This window comes from Camelus ferus, chromosome 5, assembly GCF_009834535.1.
Source record: "Camelus ferus isolate YT-003-E chromosome 5, BCGSAC_Cfer_1.0, whole genome shotgun sequence".
Taxonomy (NCBI): Eukaryota; Metazoa; Chordata; class Mammalia; order Artiodactyla; family Camelidae; genus Camelus; species Camelus ferus.
The window spans coordinates 44,191,997-44,214,254 of record NC_045700.1 but is presented as its reverse complement, the minus strand read 5'-3'; the positions used below and the strand labels follow the sequence as shown (position 1 = coordinate 44,214,254).

The following is a 22,258-nucleotide window of genomic DNA, read 5'->3' as shown; positions in this document are numbered from 1 at the left end:
AGATCATTCTCATTCAACCAGGATTTCCTTGTAAGGTCAATCCTAATAAAATCAAATGCATAAGTACATAAGTGACATAGATATATGTGTGTGTATATACCTGTATATGTGTGTATATATACATATACATAGAGCATAACTGAGTTGGTCTATATCCATTCCAGTCTTCTACATTATTACCACAATATCGTACAGAAGTTTTACAAAACCTTGAAACTTGGCAAAATTAAATTACACTTAATTGAGTTTTCACATAAAGTATGTTTTTTTGCAAGTATAGAATTGGTAGCTTTTCAGAGACAAAATGCTAAATTAATTGTTATATCTTGCTCCAAAGCATTATGGGTAACAGTAGTCTAGGAATGTGCAGACTAAAAAGTTACTTCCTAATCTATTAAATCCTTTTACATCAATCCATGTCCAGCATTTGCATTCTTAGACCAAAAACTAATGTTTCCTTATCTTGAGGTCTAATTTGCTTGCTGCAATTTCCCTAAGTCTGTCTCCATTTTCCCTGGGTTCAAAAGAGTACATTGTTTATTCACTCTTTTGCCACCCTGTACTCCAGGAATGGGGCAGAGAGGATAGTCATGATGAACTACATGTATATATAACCTATAAAAGCTGAACAAAGAAGAAAAAAAGGAGGATAGTAATTAAAATAACACTAGACTTCAACTCAAGAGATCTGAATTCTATCCTACTCTACCACTAATTTGTTGCACGACTTCAAGTCACATTTATTTCTCTAAATCTTACCTATTACAATGCTACTTGGACAAAATACAAAGTATGCGTCTAGATATACCCAGGGTCTACAACACCAGATCTGGCAGAATGTGTTTACAAGTTTCTAATTGTGCCTGCTCCTCCCCTATTTCTCTATTTCCTTTCTTTTATGATTCTTCATTTTCATTCAGTTAAGTTCTCCAAAATTTCCATTTGGAACTATTTTTTAGGTATTGAACACCTACTCAGTCAATAAGGCTAATTCTACCTAATCTAACAGATGAGAAGTATTTACTCCGTTTTCTTGAGCCCTGCTAGCTACTGACAGAGACTTAAAACATGCCCGATCTCTGTCTTGCTTCCTCTTCTTAATCTGATTTTCTAAACCACCTATAGTCTTCTAGGATATTACCAAATCTTTCACTAGCTTAAAACAAAGTAAGTTCTTCTTACTGTTCTCATTTCTTTTTATAAATTAAAAGTATTTAACATATTACAGTGTTTTAGTTCTCAGTATTAATCACTTTTTGACAGGACTTGAACAGTGATTTTTTAACAAGACCCTTCATATATCATACTCACATGCTTTGGGGAAGATACCTGTCCCATAATATTAATAATTTCAACCAACATTAAAAAATGCAATCTTTCTTCAAATAAACATGAATGACAATAAATAAAACAATAAAATCAACTACTATTAATAAGTAAATATAGAAGTATATACTATATATACCTACCTAGCAACAGAATACATAAAGAGAAAATCATTATCTGGAGAGCCAGGAGTCTTGCTATAGTCTCTATATTTCTTCTGAGTGGTATTTTTGATATCTTTCATTACGGATTCCATTTCTTTACTTAAGTTGGTTTCTGACTGTAAAAAATGCAAACATACATATAAAGTTTATGTATATTTATTTTCTCTAATAATAGTCAAAACACTACTTTTTTATCATATGAACACACTAGGAAATTAAAGTTTAAAAGTCAAAACAGATGTACATTAGCTATCCACTATAAATGTATTTAGTGCACAAAGATAAAACATATCAAGAGATATTTTCTCTTATTTTTAAGTATCTTTTATCCTAATTTTATATTGTGATCCAACCATGAATTAACCACATGAACGATATTCTAAACAAATGTCCTTACAATATTTCAGAACAGTTTCCATGCTTATAAAAAAGTTTCATTTATGCTCATTTTTCAACATTAATATGGATGTCTCTTACATTAAGCATATTTAAGCACATAAAAATATGGATTTGCAAAAGAAAAAAATCACATAGATTCTAAAAGTAATTTTCAATTGAGAAAAGGAGATAAATCTTTCTAAGTAGCAATAAACTATGAATTTCTGTTTTAAAAGTCAGATATTCGTAGTTTTCATAAATTTACTACATACAGTGGGCGTAGCTGTCACTTCTCTCAGGGACCATATCATAAATCTATAATGAAGGTGAAATATTTAACAATTTAAATCAAATAAATAAATCCTACTGGATGGGATAAAAAATGGGTTCACATATAGTGAATCTCACAGTTAAATAGACTGACTTATGGTGAATGGTTAGATCATATATACAATATTTTATTTCTCTAATACACACACACAAATGTGTGTGTAAATCTAATAACACACACAGAAAGTATGTGTGTAATACATCATCTTAATTCTAATATACCTAATGGATATATTTTTAAATGACTAGACTATGCTTTACATTGCAAGATACATATATATAATGTTTGGCTTTGCTTTTAAATATTTCAACATAACCATATCTAAGCTTATAGGATTTCATGATCTGGAAGTTGTATATTAAAAGTCCAACAATTGAGACTGAAAAAAAAAAATAGCCTTTAGTAATAATTTGTTTCTCTTACTCTCATTTTTGTTTTTAATAACCACAAACAGAAGAGAAAAACCTCTAAAAGCAATTTCTACTAAATGTATAAAGGTCCAGAAAAATTTGGAACAAAATGAAAGCTGAAAAGCACAGGTGAGTTAACCAAGATATTTCTGCCTTACACTGATGCTTACTGGGAAAGCTCCCGGCCGTCCCTGCAGCTCCTCCACTTCCTTTATGAGATCTTGTATGCTTTTGCTACTAGGACGTTGCCAAGGGTTGTTTTCCACATTGCTTCCAGGATAACAAGGAAGAACACTGTTAGCAAACTGCCTACAGAGAGGACACGTGAATTCTCCTTTGTCCACTGAGAAGCCCTGAAGAACCTGGTCATTCTGAAAGATGAAATAAACATACAGATGTATGATGCATACATTTACAGAAAACAAAATTTACACCACTACATTTTATAGTAAATAAATGAATCATACAAAAAGACCTCCAATATATGTCATAAAAACATAAAATCATTTAACTGTTGAAGCTTATCAAATTCTTACCCCATGGCAATTATACAACACTTGCCATCATCAATGAACTGCTTAAGTATCCTACCCTTCCCTCAATATGAAACATTCAAATAATGATGCAATCAATCTGAAATGTGGATCTAAGATAAAGAATAACTCAAAATGCAGGTCATATTAAAGTGACTCACCTTACTCTTACCCTGGGCCCCTGTTTTCATCATCTACAAGTGACTATTAGAAAGATTCTCCCAGTGCTCATGTTACTTCGATTTAGGACAGACAGCTTTTGAGAGTACTTAAGCCTAAAAAATGCACTGTCTTCTAAGGTGTCTAACTGCTAAACACAGCTGACTGGACTGGATGCAGTAGGTTTGTGTAGGTTTAATGGATAGGGGAAAGATTTAGTTAGAGTACTCAGGTATAAAGGTGTTAGGAGGGGAACTAATTTAACACACTTTCTTCAGATGTTTCTGATAGGAAAAGGAGGAAAAAATAGAATCTCTGAAACACAGACACATAAATCACAAATGCCTAGGAGGAAACTCTTGCTCATGAGAGTCTGCAACACATGCTAACTAACCAGGACTTAAGACAGGAACCCAGGCTACTACATTTGTTCCTTTCTTTTGCCTGACACCACCCACATCTATTTTGCTTTTTCAGGCCACTGCTATTGCATAGTCCTAACTACTGCGTTACTCTTTTCCCCAGCCTCTCTCTTATTTTGCTATTAACCTAATGCTTTATCTCAAAATATGTTTTAATGTACTAATATACATATATGAATGCTACAGCAAGATCATTATTACTAACAAGACAAAAATAATGAGAAAAAAGGATATAAAGAAGAAAAAAATATTTTATTTGCCTATGGTTGGTTACAAAGGTGGTTAATGACACTGTCAGGGTGAACTTAGCTTTCCCAACTCTTTAATACAATGTTCATTCAATCTTTCTCCAACATCCTATGAAGCACCCTCTCACCCAAAACCAAAGCTGTTTTCCCAAACCACCTCCTCACTCGTCAAGTCCTTTCACCTAAACCAGCTTTGCCCCTTTTACTCTAGGAACATAAAGCTACACCTCCTACTTGAGAAAGAAGAGAGTCATCATAGCTCCTTCAGCTTCCTGCCCTCTCCCATGCCAAATATCTAATCAATAAATTCCATCAGTCCTTCCATTCACTTTCTTTCTTCCACTCCCTTTGCTAATATATCCTAACTAGTCTCCCAACAAACCACCACCAGTATGATCTACCTAATGTGATTAAAACCTTTCAATGGTCTCCACCATCTCTTAATTCCTTTCTCTCTTAGGTTTCACATGCAATCTCTCACCAAGCCCAGAAATCTTTCTCTAAATATATTTCAAATCTCTAACCTCTTCTCCATCTCCACTGTCATGACTAAAGCCCAAGCCATCATTATCTCTTATTTTCTAAATAATATATACTATCACCATATTCTTTCTTGCTCTCCTGCAATCCCACAACAATCCCCTGAAATCTACACAATTGCCACAATGACCTTTCTGAATATGTCATCTCTCTGCTTAAGAGGCTTTAAGGCTCTCTGTAAGGAATCTGTCTGAAGTCTAAATTCCTTACATGGGCCACAAGACCCTTTACAATATAACCCCTAATTACTTCTCCACTCTTTTCTCTTATCACTCAAGCACCTTATTTTATCAAATGTTCTGTCACTTGGCAGATGTTCCAATAAGAGCTTGTGTATACCTCGTAACACTTAGCAAATATACAGCTTATTTATGTTTGTTTATTTCTGTCTCACACAATGCATACTAAATTCCTTGACAGAAAAAACTGTGCCTTATTCACTGTTGTATACCCAATGTCTACCACAGTACCTGGAACACTGTAGGCACTGCACAAATATTCATTGGATAGAGGTATGAAAAATGCATAATGTGCTTAAGGAACTACTAATTAGTTTATAAATGCTGAATTGTTGGAAGATAAAGCTAAAGTAACAGGCAAGACCAGATTATGGAGTGCCTTGAATGCCACTCAGAGGAGAGTGAACTTTATTCCATCAGGAAGAAATCAGTAAAGAATTCTAAGCCAACAACATGTCATCAGATTTACATTTTAGAAAGATCAATGTAATGAATACATTAGACTTGGAGTAAGGAAACTGAAAAGAAAGCAGTTGCAACAGTCAAGATGAAAGATGAATGCATACACAAAAAAGCAGAAGTGGGAATAATGAAGGCAGAATGTAGTTAAGTGAGATTTAGGAAAACAGAGTCAACAGAATTTGGTAAGTGACTGAACATGAGAGATAAGGAATAGGAAGAGAAAAAGAGAAATCCTCTGCTTCTGGGTTAGGAATCTGGAATAGAGTAGGCCATGCTGTTAAAGAGTTGAGCTGAAAGAAAGAGAAAGACTGAAGCTACACGGGAATGCAAGATCAAGGGAAGGAATTTTGAATGCCAGAGATGAGTATCATTATGAATTGAATTGAAGGGACAGAATGGACAGAAAAACTTAAGACACAGAAGAAAAAGATGTTACTTACTGATAGATCAAGGCCCCTGAGGTGATGGGGAGAAAACTAGAGCATAAACAGAAAAATTATTCCTGAACAGAAGAAGGAATACTACCTCAAAAGTAGAAAAGAAAGGACTGGTTAGAATGCAGAGTCATTTATTGGGGAAGAGAAAAGCAAGGCAGGAAGCTAAGGTAATATGCAACAGACAGACATTGTTTTCTTGGTGACACAGGAAAAGACAGAAACTGGTAAGAGGAAAGGCACCTCAGGGTTTAGGCAAAGAGCCTGAGATACAGGAGGCAAAGGTTTGGAATAGCTGCTGAGGAGACTAGGAGAAGAAACTGACCAAAGACAGGTAACTTGCTAGGTCTAAAGTAAAAGGAGGTGGACTAAAGGACTGGCATTAAGAGCAGAATGGGCATAGTACAAGAAAGTGAGACTAGAAAAGAGCTAATATACTAGAAAAATGCAATGGGCTAAAAGACTAGAGATCTTGAGGTCAGAAGCAAAGCACAGTAACACTAATAAGAGTAAAAATAAGACACTTTGAAGAATAATCTTACAATAAAATAAGATGGTAGAATATTAAAGCTTAATTTTTCAGAGCTAGAGTAGCAAAGTCTAAAATTACAGCCATGGAAGTCAGTTGCTAACGTGAAGTAAAAAAAATGAAATCCCTGAAGTTGAAGAGGTCAAGGAACTGTGAGGCTGAATAGTTCAAAAGGCAATCAAAATCACCCAAGATGAATTAGGATGTATACGCTGTAAAAATATTTAATACCTTGAAAGACACATACACCTTTAAAACATTTCAATCAACTTACCCGTAATGATTCCATGTAAGATTTATGACAATCTATATGTAATGTGTGGCCACAGGTTTGTACATAAACACCTCCTTCCCAACCAATTGATACTGCCAAGAGACAAGAACTCTTTAAAAAAAAAGAAAAAAAGATAAAATACAATTAATTTTAAAGAAATCTAAACACATCTAAACAAATTCACATAAACCTCCAAATGATTTCATATCGTTATACTAATGTGAACTTTGAACTTAAAGTTTATTGCTTTCATCTTCTCTTTCTCTTATATTTTCAACTTCTCCTTCTCTGCTAATTCCTTCCCTTCAACCTATAAACAGGCTAAGACTTTTCCTCTTAAAGTAATTTTCTTTGAATTTTCATTTGGTCTCTGTCAAACAGAATTTGAGCCTGAATTTGAGTTCAGGCAATATTAGGCACAAGGTCGAACATGAGTGACAGCATATGATGAAAGATTTGAGAGTCATCAAAACTGAGTAAACTTTAAAATTTTATTTCCATGTTGGAAAGAAATTTATACACTATAATGTAAGATGACCAAATAATCTTTAAACAATAGTAACAAAGTTCCAGTATTAAATCAAGACTCTTCATGAGCATTTGAAAGCTAAAAATACTACACAGTGTAAAATGCCTTCCCAGCCAATTCAAAGATGTGCAACAGCACAAATCAAATACTCACGGCAGGTGAGCTAGCTTCTACTGTTACAAATCAGAAAAACAACAGGAGACCTGATCATCTCTCTTTCATGTTTTGGAGCAGATGTTGGTATTACGATCATTTTAGAATGGTTGGTAGTCAGCTAATAAATAAGCTGCTCTCTTAGGCAATGTATTATAAAAATGTAGTTAATCTATCTTTTTAATAAAAGCAATTAGCTTTTAAAACTGAAAATAGTATGTCATTTGTCTATGTAACTATTAGATGTCTTATTTTAATCTGCTAGAGTCAAAAAAAGCAGAAAATCATTTACTAAGACCTATATTTTAGGAAGACTTCAACAATGCGCCCATCACTAATGCTAAGTGTTTAACACTGAATTGTCACCACCTCAATATTTATTAAAACCTCATACAGTAAGTGGTCTTATCCCTCTAGGGATAAGGGAATAAAGAGTTGACCCAGATCACTCAGTTGTAAGTGATAGAACACAAGTTCAACCCCAAGTCTATCTGACTCCAAAGCTCAGATTTCCTCCCTACTGCGTCATATCCCTCATATAGAATACTTCCAGTTCCACTAGTAAATGTACTATCCTATAAGACAAATTCTACATGTCAACTCTATAAAATGCACCCATTTAATAGAAATAGAATAGAATGTACACAGCTTCATTCTAGAATCAGTATCAGTGTCCACTGACAGTAACTATTCTGCCCTATACAGTCTATCTGGTTACAGAACTGAAATCCAGTAAGCATTTACAACACACACAGCAAGTGATGGCCCCTAAGGGGACTATAAAACCAACAGAAGAAATGGCCCTAAACCTCCAGAAGTATACAATCCAGGGAGCCCACCATTTATAAATAAAATAACCATTATGAAAGTACACAAAAGCATTAATGTAGAAGTAAAATCTCAAATCACTAACAAAAACAAAACAGAGATTCAGTTCAGTTCAGATATCAGTTTAGAGTATTTTTACAAAAAAGATTTTTTTTTCTAGAAATAAACCGCTATTCCGACTGCAAGAGATATCTTACTTTTTCTCTCCTTTATTAGATCTCCATTTCCTTCAAAATTATTTTACTCTTAGGTCTGAGTTATATTGCAATTGAATAAGTTATTTTTATTTTCTATTTGGTTTTAGGATTCACCTTTACTCATGTAATTTAAAGTGATTCAAAATGATGAAATTAAAACCAGGATTATACCAAGAAATTAAAATCTAAATAAGAAGGTAGTAAATTTCTGCAAAAGCAGAACTTAGCACAATTTCATTGTTTTCTTCAAAATGGAGATATTTATCAGTCTCTTATTAATAATGTAATATGCTACAAAAAATTCAAATAAAGAAAAAGTGTGAAAGTGTGTGTCTGTGTGTACATACATATACGTATGCATGTACATCCACACAGACTTCTTTTTCCAAATAATGACAATTTTATTTTAAAGCCTCTGAAAATACATAGAAGCAAGCACTGTCCTCGTTACCTAACCCAAACTGCTTACTAAGGCCTAACTTGAGCCTTGTCATAAATAGCTAGCTTGAAAATTAAAAACACCACTTTATATTGGCCTTTATTACCTGTAAAGTGATCTAAAGAAATTTCTAACCTATTGGGTTACTGCATGAAAGACCATTATGAGCCCTGTTTTACAGATGAGGAAATGGAGTCTTAGAGTTTTGGCCAAGCTCACAATGCTAGGAAATGGCAGAATCAGAACCAAACTCCAGTTTTCCTGGTCTGGAACTCTCCCTACTCTACACAACACCTCCCCAACTAGAGCCACCACCTCCTCCATAATCCACTGGAAACCTTCTCCTTAGTCCAGACCATTGAACCACACCTACTCTGACTCAACATCATGAGATCAACTACTGTTTATTCTAATTAAGTATTCTGTCTGCCACCTATCCTACCAATTGCTTCCACTTAATTGCATTGTGGGCAAGAAATAATTATATTTGGAAATCTACCAAGATAATAATCTCATATAGACAACTAAAAATAGTGTTTCACTTTATATTTTAAGTATTTTAAGTTATTATCAGATGTTTACTTAATTCAAAACACAGCAAGCCAAACAACAACAGGTAAAGGAATTCCCATTTGATAATCCACTCCGGAAATATAAAAAATGGTATCAAAATTTTACAAAGACGTTAACAATGCTGCCGCTACTAAATAAAGTTGATCTAAGACTTATGACCCTTGAGTGCTAGAGTCCCTACATGCAAAGAGCTAGGAAAAAAATCTCCCAAGTTCACAAAGAGAAACCATAGGAGCCATGAATTAAATCTGCCCCTACTTTACATTTAAAAAGCATCATAATGAGATTTTCTTGTATACCTTTACATGAAAAGTAAAAGGAGACAAAAATCCTCATAAAACATTCATGTCATATCTAAAAGCTTTTATAAAGGTAAGACTTAACATTCCATTGAACTGAATTTGTGTATCTCACAATAAACAACATTTAAAACAAAGGTACAACAATTAAAACTTCAAATTTTTGTTTACTGATTTCCATTTCTTTACTATCCACAAATTAATTTTTTTCTAATAAACTTCCAGATTCCAAGTCAGAAAGACATTAACTTAGAGTAAAAAAAATAAAACTCTGGAGAGAAATAACCATCAATTTTGCAGACAAAAATACTATTTGATACAAAAGGGTACTTACATCCTTAAAATAACGCTGTAATAATGAAAGCCTCACATCATGAACTGCTGCACATGTATCCCAAGGGTAAATCTGCTCCTCTTCAGTAATAGGCAACTTTTTTGGCTCAATGTTGTCACGGCACTGCCCCAAAACTATATTAACAACAGAGATAAGAGTTCATTAAAAAATCAACATATAGACTTTACTCAAAGAAAAGCTGAGTTATTTACCACAAGGGACACTAAGTTATCCACTATTAGATTATTTTTAAAGACCTAAAAAAAGTGGTATTCTAGTTTTCTTCTACAGAGTATATAAAGCTTTAAATATGCCAATATTTATTTTTTAAAATAACACTAAAATATGAGTATGAACTCTGGATAGTTTCCAAAATCTGTCCAATGAAAACAGCTAGAAGTTATGACTCTCTAGTATCAATAAACTTCATTTCTAAATATACCATTTTTTCTAAAAGGAAACAGATATCATCAGAGGAAAAGCTGAGTTCAGGGTTAGGGAAAAGTACAAGATGAGCCTGGGACTGTGTGTAATAAAGTGCAAGGAGGTATTTACAAAACACTGACGAGGCAGGTCATGAGGACCTGAAGGAGTTCTGACTAATCAAATTTGAGAAAATTTGAGAATCAAAAAGAATCATGACAGTAACAGAAAATACATTCACTGATTCAGGCAAGGAGCATCAAGTAAAAGAGTAAAAGTATAAATGGTTAGACTCTCAATGTATCATCCTATAGATTACCCACCACCTTAACCAAGTGTTAGCATCTCCAATAATAAGACAAGCTATCACTATGCACCTCCTGATGTGATGCAACAGGAAGGAATATCATCTGTAATAATGCCATTGCCAAAAATGTTTAACTTGAATCTAATAATAGGAAAATAATCACATATATCCAGAAATGAGACAGTCTACAGAATAACTAACTTGGACTCTTCAAAACTTTTAAAAGGGCCTGGAGAAACTGTTCCAGATTAAAGGAGATTAGCAAGAAAAAATTAAATGATCTCTGCTTGGCTCTTAGATCAAGAAAAATATATATCTGCTATAAAAAACATTGGGACAACTGGAAGAATTTTAACATAGACTATTTGATTTTATTAATATTAAATTTCTTACATATGATAATGGCACTAAGGTTACATAAAAGAATATCTTTGTTCCTAGGGAATATAGGGATAAAGTGTCATGATGTCTGCCATTTTCTTCTGAAAAGTCTGTGTGTGTGTGTGTCGATAAGTAAGGGAAAGAAAAACAAACACGGCAATATGTTAACAACTGGTGAATATAGGTGAAGGGTATTCAACTTTTCTGTAGATATAAAAATGAAAAGTTGGTAAAAGAGATATTTTTATAATTGTAAAACATCAAAGCACAAAAAAAGGGAATGAGAATATAAGCACGCAGTGCCATCCATTACTCTGAGACTCAATAAGCATTGGAAGAAACATTCTTAGGGAAGGAAATATCAAGCACATCATTGTGGGCCCCAAGTTTTGGAGTGATTTATAGCTGCAACAGCGGAAAGAACAGACAAAAAGACGGTAGATGCTAGCACCTAAAATGTAATTAGCCACAATGTACACTGTACTCTTAATAATTAGCCATGATGCACTCCTAATAATGGACTCTAAATAATTAGCTACAGTGTACTCTTAATACACTGCAGGATTTGGTTTGGTAGGATTTTGTAGAGGATTTGTACATCTGTATTCATAAGGGATACTCATCTATAATGTTAGCCTCATGAATGAGTTAAGAATTGTTCCCTCCTCTTTTTTTTTGGGGGGGGGGACAAGTTTGAGAAGGACTAGTGTTAATTCTTTATGTTTGGAAGAATCACCAATGAAGCTATCTGGTCCTGGGCTCTTATTTATTGAGAAATTTTTGATTACTGATTCAATTTCTTTACCTGTTTAAGGTCTGTTTAAATTTCCTATTTTTTCTTAAGTCAGTTTTGGTAGCTTCTGTGTTACTAGGAATTTATCAACTTCATCTAGAACATCAAATCTATTGACATAAAATTGTTCATAACATTCTCTTATAGTCTATTTTTATTTCTGTAAAGTTTGCAGTAGTATCTTCAATTTCACATCTGATTTTCTGTTATTCTTGGTCAGTCTGGCTGAAATAATTGTCAATTTTGATGAGATTTTCAAGGAACCAACTTTTCTGAGTCTATTATTTCTCTATTCTCTTTCATTTGTCTCTGCTCTAATCTTTATTATTTCTTTCCACCTGCTAGCTTTCCAGCTAGCTTGCTCTTCTTTTTCTAGTTCCTTAAAGTGTAAAGTTAGGTTACTGATTTGGAATTTTCTTTTTTAATGTAAGTATTTATAGCTATAAATTTCCTTGTGTGAACTGTTTTCACTGCATCTCATAGGTTTTGGTATGTTGTGTATTTATGTTTTCACTTTCATTTATCTCAAAGTATCTTCTAATCTCACTTGTAACTTCTTCTTTATTAACCCACTGGTTGTTTAAGAATGTGTTATTTAATTTCCACGTTTGTGAACTTCCTAATTTTCCTTCCAGTACTGATTCCTCATTTCATTTCATTGTAGTCAGAGGATATACTTTTAATGATTTCATCTTGTTAAATGTGTTGAGACTTGTTCTGTGGCCTAATATATTGTCTTTCTTGGAGACCGTTCAATGTACAACTGAGAAGATGCATATTCTACTGTTGTTGGATAGAGTGCTCTATATGTTTGTTAGGTCTAGTCATTTAATAGTTTTGCTCAAGTGTTATATTTCTTTCTTCGATCTTCTGTCTAGTTGTTCTTTCTATTATTGAAAGTAGGGAACTGCAGTCTCCAACTATGACTGTAAAACTATTTCTCCCTCCAATTCTGACAATTTTTGCTTCATATATTTTGAGTTTCTGCTGTTCGGTGTGTATGTGTATATAACTGTTACATCTTCTTGATGGATTGACTCACTTATCAATATGATAAAGAGCCTTTTTGTCTCTTGTAACAATTTTTGACTTAAAATCTATTGTCTGATATTAGCATGGCCACCCCACCTCTCTTTTGGTTGCTATTTGCATGGACTATCTTTTCTCATCAACCTATTTGTCTTTGGATCTATAATATCTCCTAAAGACAGTATATTCATGTGTTTCTTTTTTAACACATTCTGTCACTGTCTGCCTTTTAACTGGAGAGTTTAATGCATTTACATTTCATTAATTACTGTTAAAGAGAACTTAATTCTGCCATTTTGCTATTTATTTTCTATATGTCCCTCAATTTGTCCATTACTACCTTCTTTTGTGATTAAGGTGAGTATTATAGTGTACCACATTGATTCCCTTCTCATTTCTTTTCTGTTCTTTTTCAGTTTTTTTTTTACTTTAATTCTTTCTAAGAATCAAGTTTGAATTAATATCAACTTAGCGTCAATAACATACAAAAACTCTGCTCCTTTACAGCTCCATCTTCCTTCCCTGCCTGCTATGTTTTTATCTGAATGCTTGCATTTTTTTTTTTTTTTTACAAATAAGAACACTGACACTTGGTTTCAAAAAATCTCAATCTGCAGTTCATTTCCAGATTGAGTTCCTTCTTATTATACATGCTTTTTAAAGCATTCTAAAGATAAAAACACTGACTTTAACTGTGGACTTTCTTAGGTTTTGCAAAGATTGTGGGAATTAATAGAATGGAAAAACTTGTTTTATAATATTGTATTCTTCTCCTCTGGAGAACTGAAACTCCCAAAGTCAGTAATATATACAATAGGCATTCTGCACAATAGTGCGACAGCATGTAAATCAATACTTTCCAAATGTCACAGAACTGCTATAAAGGACCTTAATTTAAGCAGTGTTTTGAAGGATTCCTAATCAAAAGTGTATAATTCAGCACAAATCAAATGTAAGACTAAGGGAAGAAAACACGGCACTTTTCTTTGATGCATGGTTTCAAGAACAAGCAAATAAAGAGTCAATAGATTTTTTTAAAAAAGGGTTTAGAGCAATAAAGACACCCAGCACCAACACTGTGGTCTTTAAATTCCATTTCTCACTAAAAAAGAACTAGAGCTTCTTAGAGAAATGGCTGATTTCAGGGCAGGAAATGCAGAAGATGAATATAGTACAACTTGCCATGCCAGAAAATATAAAGCCCCAAGTCTACAAGGTTTGTATTGATAAGACTCAGGAGATAATCTCAAGAGGCTCCCACTGAAGAAAGATGGAAGAAGAGCATCAACAAGAAATTAACTGCGACAGAGTTCATAATTATATAAAAGGTACTAATTAACTGTTTTTAGAAAATGCTAAAGAAACACTACCCCAAATTTTTAAGCACCAGTAAATAAAAGGAAATAATAGTGTTTATACTGTCTTCCATATATAATCTATACCTCAGAGTAACCAAAATAGTTGATGAGATGAAATTTCTTTTATACAATTATTCCAGCTGATAAACAAGGAAAACATGAAAGAGATTTGTGATCCCTGATGAACTAATAAACCTATGCAATCACCATTCACTGCTAATATCTCAGAGAGAAAATAGAGCGGACAGAGGAACATGTTAAACATCACAGGGACACATTCAGCAAATTCCAAAATGTTCAAATAGTAAAACACATTAGTGGTGGGGAGAGGCAGGCGCAGGGGAGATGAAAAGGGAACCTATTAATTAAAAGACTATAAGAGGCCCCTACAACTATAAATAAGTTAATTAAATAAAATAAGAAACAACTGGGGAATTTTGAACATTGACTAGATATTTGATTAGTACTGAAGAACTAATTTACTTAGGAACGACGGTGGTTATGTTTTAAAAAGTAAATCCTTTCTATTTAGCAGAAACAGTAAAATATCCATAGTTAAAACGAAATGATGTCTGGAATCTGCTTCAAAATAATTCTCGGGGGAGGGAATAAATAAATTAAAATTAGCCACAAATTAATCACTGTTTAAGACTGATGGGCACATGAAGGTTCATTTCACTAGTCTCTTTAGTATATGGCTAAAATTTTCCATGTTCAAATATAAAAAGATGAAAGAAAAAGAGAAGAGACAAATCAAAATTTTAAAAAGTCAAAAGTAAGGAAAAAGTAAAGAGGGTAAAAGGTTATAGGATGTCAGCGGGTGGGTGAGGCTCACAAGAAAAGGAAAGAAATAGCCAGAGACTTTCCCCTGCTACAGTTTCCAGTTAAAATCACTCTCAAGATTTAATGCTTTTATGTTAGCTTCTTATTCTTTTCCTCCCATCTTTAAAAGATACATGAGCTATAGTACAGTGGAATTGTCTAATATTAATTAGCTTAGTGTACAAAATTATTAAAAAGGGATTAAATGGAGTAACAACTTTAAAGCAACTTTAAAAATATAAAATAATGATCAAATAACAATTTAAAATAAGAACATAAGCTTCATTAGGGCAGGGATATTGTTTTGCTGCTTCTTATAACAGCGATGCTCAATAAATAATTGTGAAATGAATGAATGAATGAATGAATAAAACAAAACATTAAGTTGCTGATTATACAGTATTTGGTAAAGAAGTTACAGAAAGTTAAATAGCAATAATGTAATAAACTGATTTCCTCACAATAGTAGAAGAGATAAGTAGCTGCAAAACTAGTCAGCATTTCCACACATTTTCCCTTTAGGAGGCATTTCTGTTTTTGATAGCTCTACTTCAATGTCCTATTCAATCAGGGTTTCACAGATCAATTTCATTGTTAAACAAGAAGATTAACAAATTTACCGGGCACCATATGAGATCCTTTTGCTTATACTTCATTATTTAACCAACACAACAATCCTCCGAAGTCAATATAATTTCTTATGTAAGAGAAAGCAATAAACTTGGCCAGATTATGTCAAGCAGTACCTGTATTTGAACTCAGGGGGAATCTCTTATATCTAACTCTTTCCACTTTACTATAATAATTCAGAGAGTAAACATCCTAGAAAAAAAATGCTCTAGAGAAATACAAAAGACTTTTATTTTCTCTTTGCTTCACACATACTTCTACTGAAAAAGGATTGAATTCAACGGAACTGCAGTGTGTAATAGTTATCACTATCTCAAAATACTTCATTATGGGAGAGGATAAAAAGCATTCAGACAAATCCTTCAAATTCAAAAAATAATTTTTGTTTTAACTGTAGATTGGCAAACATATTAATCAGCAGACTTGTTCAGGAGTGACTGCTTCTAAAGAGAAAAATACTATACAGTATCACTTGTATGTGGAATCTAAAAAAAAAAAAAAAAGACCCAAATGGATTTATTTACAAACAGAGAGACTCAATAGACATAGAAAACAAATGTATGGTTACCGGTGGGGAGTAAGGGGGTTGGGAGGGATAAATTAGGAATTTGGGATTTGCAGACACTATCTATATAAAACAGATAAACAAAAAGGTCTTACTATACAGCACAGGGAACTATATTCAATACCTTGTAATAATCTATAATGAAAAGCATATATGTATATATATAACTGAATCACTATCACTATGTTGTACACCAGAAATTAACACATTGTAAATGGACTGACTATACATCAATAAAAAAAAAATTTTTTTAAAGTAAATGTTTCCAACCTCAAGAAATAAGGGCAAAACTACCTGAATATGCCTTATGTAATTAAAATATAACTGACAATATTTCTGGGCTTAAAATGCTTCCAGATTTTAGAACAATTAAATTGCCAAGAAAGCTGAACTCAATTACTGGCCACCTAGCATTGGTAATACATCATTACACTTTAAAGAAAAAGACTGTAACATATAGCAAGATCTCTCTGTTAGGGTTTCTTCCAACACTCACGTCCAGGAAAGTCAGATAAAGCCAGCTTAAGAGTCTTTGCTATACAGATCTAAACAGATTCTTGCTATATAGATCTACAGTTATATCTAAACAAAAATACAGCTTTCATTTAACAGAGATATTTATTACTGTTATAAATACTCATTTCTAAAATGTTCCCATTGAAAAGTTACTTTGATTTTACCTGAGGATGCTTGTAACAGTACAACCAATCCTGTAGGTCTGTCTTCAGATGAGGGGCCGCTCTGTCCACAAATAACACAATCATATACCGCCTCAGAAACCTGTGGTTCTGCTGTGGTGATCTCCATGGGAATATCACTCTCAGGAGAATCTGAGGGAAAAAAGTTACAGCTCTTAATTTCTGAAAAGAAGAACCTCTCTTCAATGAAATTACAAAAAAAAAAAAAAATCAAGTTCAAATAATTTTGAACTTCAATATCAATAAATGTATACAGTAATAAAACCAGGGGAAAATTATCTTGCTAAAATAGTTTCAGAAAAATATTAAAAATGCAAAGAATTGATATAATGAAAGACTTTAAATATATGGTTAAATACACTTTTGCTGTTGTATCATTCATACATAAAATTAAAACCAAAAAAATGCAAAAATATTTGTATCAAAAAAGCTTTAAAATATTATAATTTAAGGAAATAAAGGGGAGATTGTTTTAATTTTCTTTAAGGTATCTCAGAGGGGAAATTTATAATAACATGGCAGCTCTTGGAAAGAAATGGCAGTATTTACTAGGAGATGAAAGAGAAACGAACTATTTCTCTTTTACTTTTAATTGTAGTGATTATATCTTGGTGATAATAATTATCAATGTATATTTATGTAAGGAAAATGCTTACATATGACCATATATTAATAAAACAGGACTATTCTAGAAAATAACAGTAATCCTCTGGTGATATGTCACTAACAGCAAGAAATAAGACATTGAGTCAATAATCACTTTCAGATAAAAAATTCTTAAATTCATGAAGATCAGTGATGTCCACAGTGGCAAAGAAATGAGTTGAGGGGACTAGGAAGATCAGGGAAGCAGAAGTGATTTATAGTTTAAAAGATGCAGGCATATCTAGATAAATATGTAAAAACACATGACAGAAACAGAAAAAGAAAAAGAAAGATGTTAAGTTTAGATATGTTTTAATAAGAATTCATGCAGAAAAACATATATTTGATATTTATTAAGAGTGAGAAGAAAAGGGGTAGAAATCTAAAATAGAACTTTGGATAATGCCCAGAATTAATGGAAATTAAAAAAGAAGTCAACAAAAAAATCAGAGAAAAAACAATCAACAATATATGAACAGAATCAGAACCAGAAAACTCATTGTCTATGAAAATATGATTAATAGGTCAAAATAAAAAGATATCAAAATAAAGTACCAGAGGCCATTAAGATTTGACATGTGATTACTTTGTTTTTATAGGGAGAAAATTTTAGTACAGAAAAGAGGGGATATCTGTGCTCTCAATTTCAAAAAGGGAATATATCTGATTGCTCTCAAGTTCAAATACAGAAATGCCTGATTGAAAGTGACATGAAATAACTCAGTCTCATGTTAAGAGCCAAAGAAATAGAATTTCATTAACTCTATCTCATACACAAAGATAGCTTTCCCTTTTTTATGTCTTGGTACAATCAACCTGAAAACTTCAAGAAAATCCTAATACCAAAACGCATTATCAGAAAGGCTGCTAAGTCATCTTTTCTAGAGTTTTTAAAAGTAAGGCTTGACAATCTCCTACATGCGTAGTAACTTTTATTTTAACTCTAACTTTAATAACTGCAGATATTAATGTCCTTTTTTTCTTGCAGAAACTAAAAAGATCATAATCTATTTCTTAAAATAAGAGGAAAACTGTTTTACAGAATTCATAAATCCTATAATGACTTAAAATATATTATTGGTAATTTATAATTGATTCTATCATTCCAGTGCCCAATTTCAAAAGACCAATTTTAAAAGACCACAACCAAATAAAATGCTTGTATTTAAATGTAATTATTGTTTCTCACCCAAAGATAAAAACATGAAAAAATGTTAATAAACAGCATCCTATTCTGAAAGAACTCAGGCTCAAAAGAGTACATATTAGATGTAACTGATTGCATAAAGAATAAAATGAGGCAAAACTAATGTATAGGATTAGGAGAAAGGATACCGGTTACTCCTAGAAGAGGGAGTTACAGAGAACATGAAGAGGGGTTGTCAGATGCTGGTAACATTCTGTTTCTCAATATGGATGCTGGTTACATAGTGATACTCAGTTTTTTAAAAGTCAAATAGCTCTACACTCATGATACATGCATGGTTCCATGTGAAATAGCTCTATACTCATAATACATGCATATTTCTAGGTGTAGGTTATATTTCAGTAAAACGGTTTTCTTTAGCCGCATTAAATAAACAGTATAACTGGGTATATTCTGCAATAAGTACTATAATAAAGGTGCTTAATTCCACCAACTTCATGCACACATCAACATCTGTATATATTTTCACATCAAGCAAAATCTGAAAGAATGTGGCCTGCAAACTGATGCAATGAAGCGATTACAATGATTTTCTCTAGGTAAACTAAATGGAGATAGATGCAAAACTGAGAGAATAATAGTCAAAGATGATAAATGCAAGTGCTACCAGAGACCGTTCTAATAATGAAAACATTCTTACTACAAATAACTCTTCAATTCTTAAATTCTACTCTGACTTCCAATACAATTAAAATTTTAACTGTATTTCAGTGTAAAACTGACACTTCCTCTTTTAAAACAAAGTGCCTATCTTAAATTACTATAATTAATATTACTATAATAAAGGCAAAAGATTAATAGAGCTATTAATAATTAATAGTTAATTCATCTGTTTGGTTTTGGTTTTACATGAACACAGAAGAATCTATCTGAATTAAGTAGGTGATTCTTCTGAATGTTATTGCAACTTGCCAAAGTTCTATTTACAATCACTCTGTTAGAATGACTGCAAAATGGTTTACTGTGTTCTGCTAAGAAGCCTGTGACAACTGCCACGGCTGTAAAACTCCCACTGTGCAAAATCATTAATTCTGATAAAGATGTACAGTACTGTCCTGAATTGTTCATCATTTTTATTACTAACATTCTTCCTTTCCTCTTTTCTTTTTTTAATTTGGTACAGAGAGACGCCTCATTCCATTTTTTAAAAATAATCTCATTTCAAAATAATTTCAGATTTGCAGAAAAGTTTTAAAGCTATTACAAAGAGTTCTCATATACCCCTCACCCAATTTCCCCTTACATCTTGTATTAGCATGATATGACTGTCACAATGAACTAATATTGATATATTATTGATCAATTTTTACTGATATAACATTGATATATTAAATCCAAGTTTTCTTCAGACTTCCTTCATGTCTAATGTCCTTTTTCTTTTCCTGGATGCTATATTACATTCAGTTGTCATGTCTCCTTAGACTACTCTTGACAGTTTCTCAGACTTTCCTTGCTTTGAATAACCTTGACAGTTTCGAGGACTACTGATCAGGTATTTTGTATAACATTCCTCAACTGTAATTTGTCTGATGTTTTTCTCATGATTAGTCTGAGGTTACGGTTTTGAGAGAGGAAGACCATTGAGGTAAAGTACCATTCTCATCAACATCATATCAAGGGCACATAATATCAGCATATTTATCACTGTTGATATTGACCTTGATCACCTGGTTAAGGTAGTATTTGCCAACTTTCTCTGCTGTAAAGTTACTATCTCCCTCTTTCCACACTGTACTTTTGAAAAGGACGTCCCTAAGCACAGCCCACTTAAAAAGTAGGGAGTTATGTTCTACCTCATTGAGGGTAAATATCTACATAAGTTATCTGGAATTCTTCAGCGTGGAAATTTGTCTGTTCTCTCTTATTTATTTATTCAATCCTTTATTCACGTAAGTATGAACTCATAGATACTTATTTTATACTTAGGGTTATAATCTAATACTACTTTATTTATTTTCTTTTTCAAATTGGTCCAACTTGGCCATTGGAAGTACTTTCACTTGCTTCCTAAGTCCCTCTGACATATTGCCCTGCCTCTCACCCACCAATGTGTTGGTTTTTAGTACTTTCTAATTTTCTAGCACTATGAGATGCTCTAGACTCATCTTGCATGGTCCCTGGCCCAGTCCTAGAAGTAACCATTTCTCCTAGGAGATCTGGTTCCTTTTTATTTTTTTATATATTTTTGCATAACTATATTAGAAACCAAGATCTAGGGCAGTGGGTGTACTTATTTCTCCTGGAATGTCATTAATTCTAGGCCTTCTCAGCTGACATAGCAAGGGAAAATATCTGTATAGTAACTCATGTATATACACATACCCACAAATATTTATACATATGTAATTTCATCTTTAGCTATATTAATCTAAACATGAGTTCATACTGATGTCTCCAACTCTAATCCATTACCACATGGACATTCCAGCCTTTTTCCCTTGCTTATCTATGACTTCCCACTCCAACACTGAGAAATCTGACTGTCATCATCTGCCATCCATTTACTAGCATACCTCAGAAATAATGCTGGTTCAGTTCCAGACTGTGACAATAAAGTGAATATGGCAATAAAGTGAGTCACAAGAATTTTGGTTCCCCAGTGCATATAAAAGTATGTTTACACTATAGTGTAGACTAATAAAGTGTGCAATAAATAGCATTATGTCTAAAAAACAATGTACACACCTTAATTAAAAAATACTTTATTGCTAAAAAATGCTAACCATCATGTTAGCCTTCAGCAAGTCATAATCTTTTTGCTGGTGGAGGGTCTTTGGTCTTCTATCAGACCACTCGGATTTTCTCCATATTAATAATAAGGTCATTTTCACTTTCTTGTCATTCATGTGTTTACTGGAGTAACACTTCTAATTTCCTTCAAGAACTTTTCCTTTGCATTCACAACTTAGCTAACTGTTTGGCACAAGAGGCCTAGCTTTTAGCCTATCTCAGCTTTTGACATGACTTCCTCATTAAGCTTAACCATTTCTAGCTTTTGATTAAAAAGTGAGAGACATGCAACTCAGCCTTTCACTTGAAGACTTAGAGCTCACTATAGGGTTATTAATTAACTTAATTTCAATATTGTTATGTCTCAGGGACCAGGGAGGCGAAAGGAGAGGGAGAGAGACGGGGAAACGGCTGATCAGTAGAGCAGTCAGAACACACAAAACATTAATTGATTCAGATCACCATCTTACATGGGTGCAATTCAATAATTAACATCAATATTACAATATTAACATCAAAGGTCACTGATCACAATATCACCAAAACAAATATTATAATAATGAAAAAGTATAAAATATTGGGAGAATTACCAATATGTGACACAGAGACACAGAGTAAGCAAATGCTCTTAGAAAAATGTTATCAATGGACTTGCTCAATACAGGGTTACCACAAACTTTCAATTTAAAAAACACAATCTCTACAAAGTACAGTAAAGCAAAGCACAATAAAAGGAGGTGTGCCTGTACGTAACTGCTCAATTTCAGTAGATAACATACAGTGGTTTCAAAAGAGTTAACCCACTTGCTGTGGGAAAAACTTTATCAACTACAGTACAGTATTTAGGTGCAGTTCCTTTTGCCTTCAGT

At 32.9% G+C, this 22,258-nt stretch overlaps 1 protein-coding gene across 1 annotated transcript in view; it reads right to left on the bottom strand.

The window, feature by feature from the left end:
* The window catches only part of UBR3 (ubiquitin protein ligase E3 component n-recognin 3), a 185,355-nt gene that overhangs the window by 55,860 nt on the left and 107,237 nt on the right, over positions 1 to 22,258 (bottom strand). The window contains 5 exon segments of the mRNA XM_032479658.1: positions 1,470 to 1,606; positions 2,780 to 2,980; positions 6,450 to 6,560; positions 9,802 to 9,935; positions 16,790 to 16,939. Coding sequence (XP_032335549.1) covers positions 1,470 to 1,606; positions 2,780 to 2,980; positions 6,450 to 6,560; positions 9,802 to 9,935; positions 16,790 to 16,939 — 733 coding nt within the window.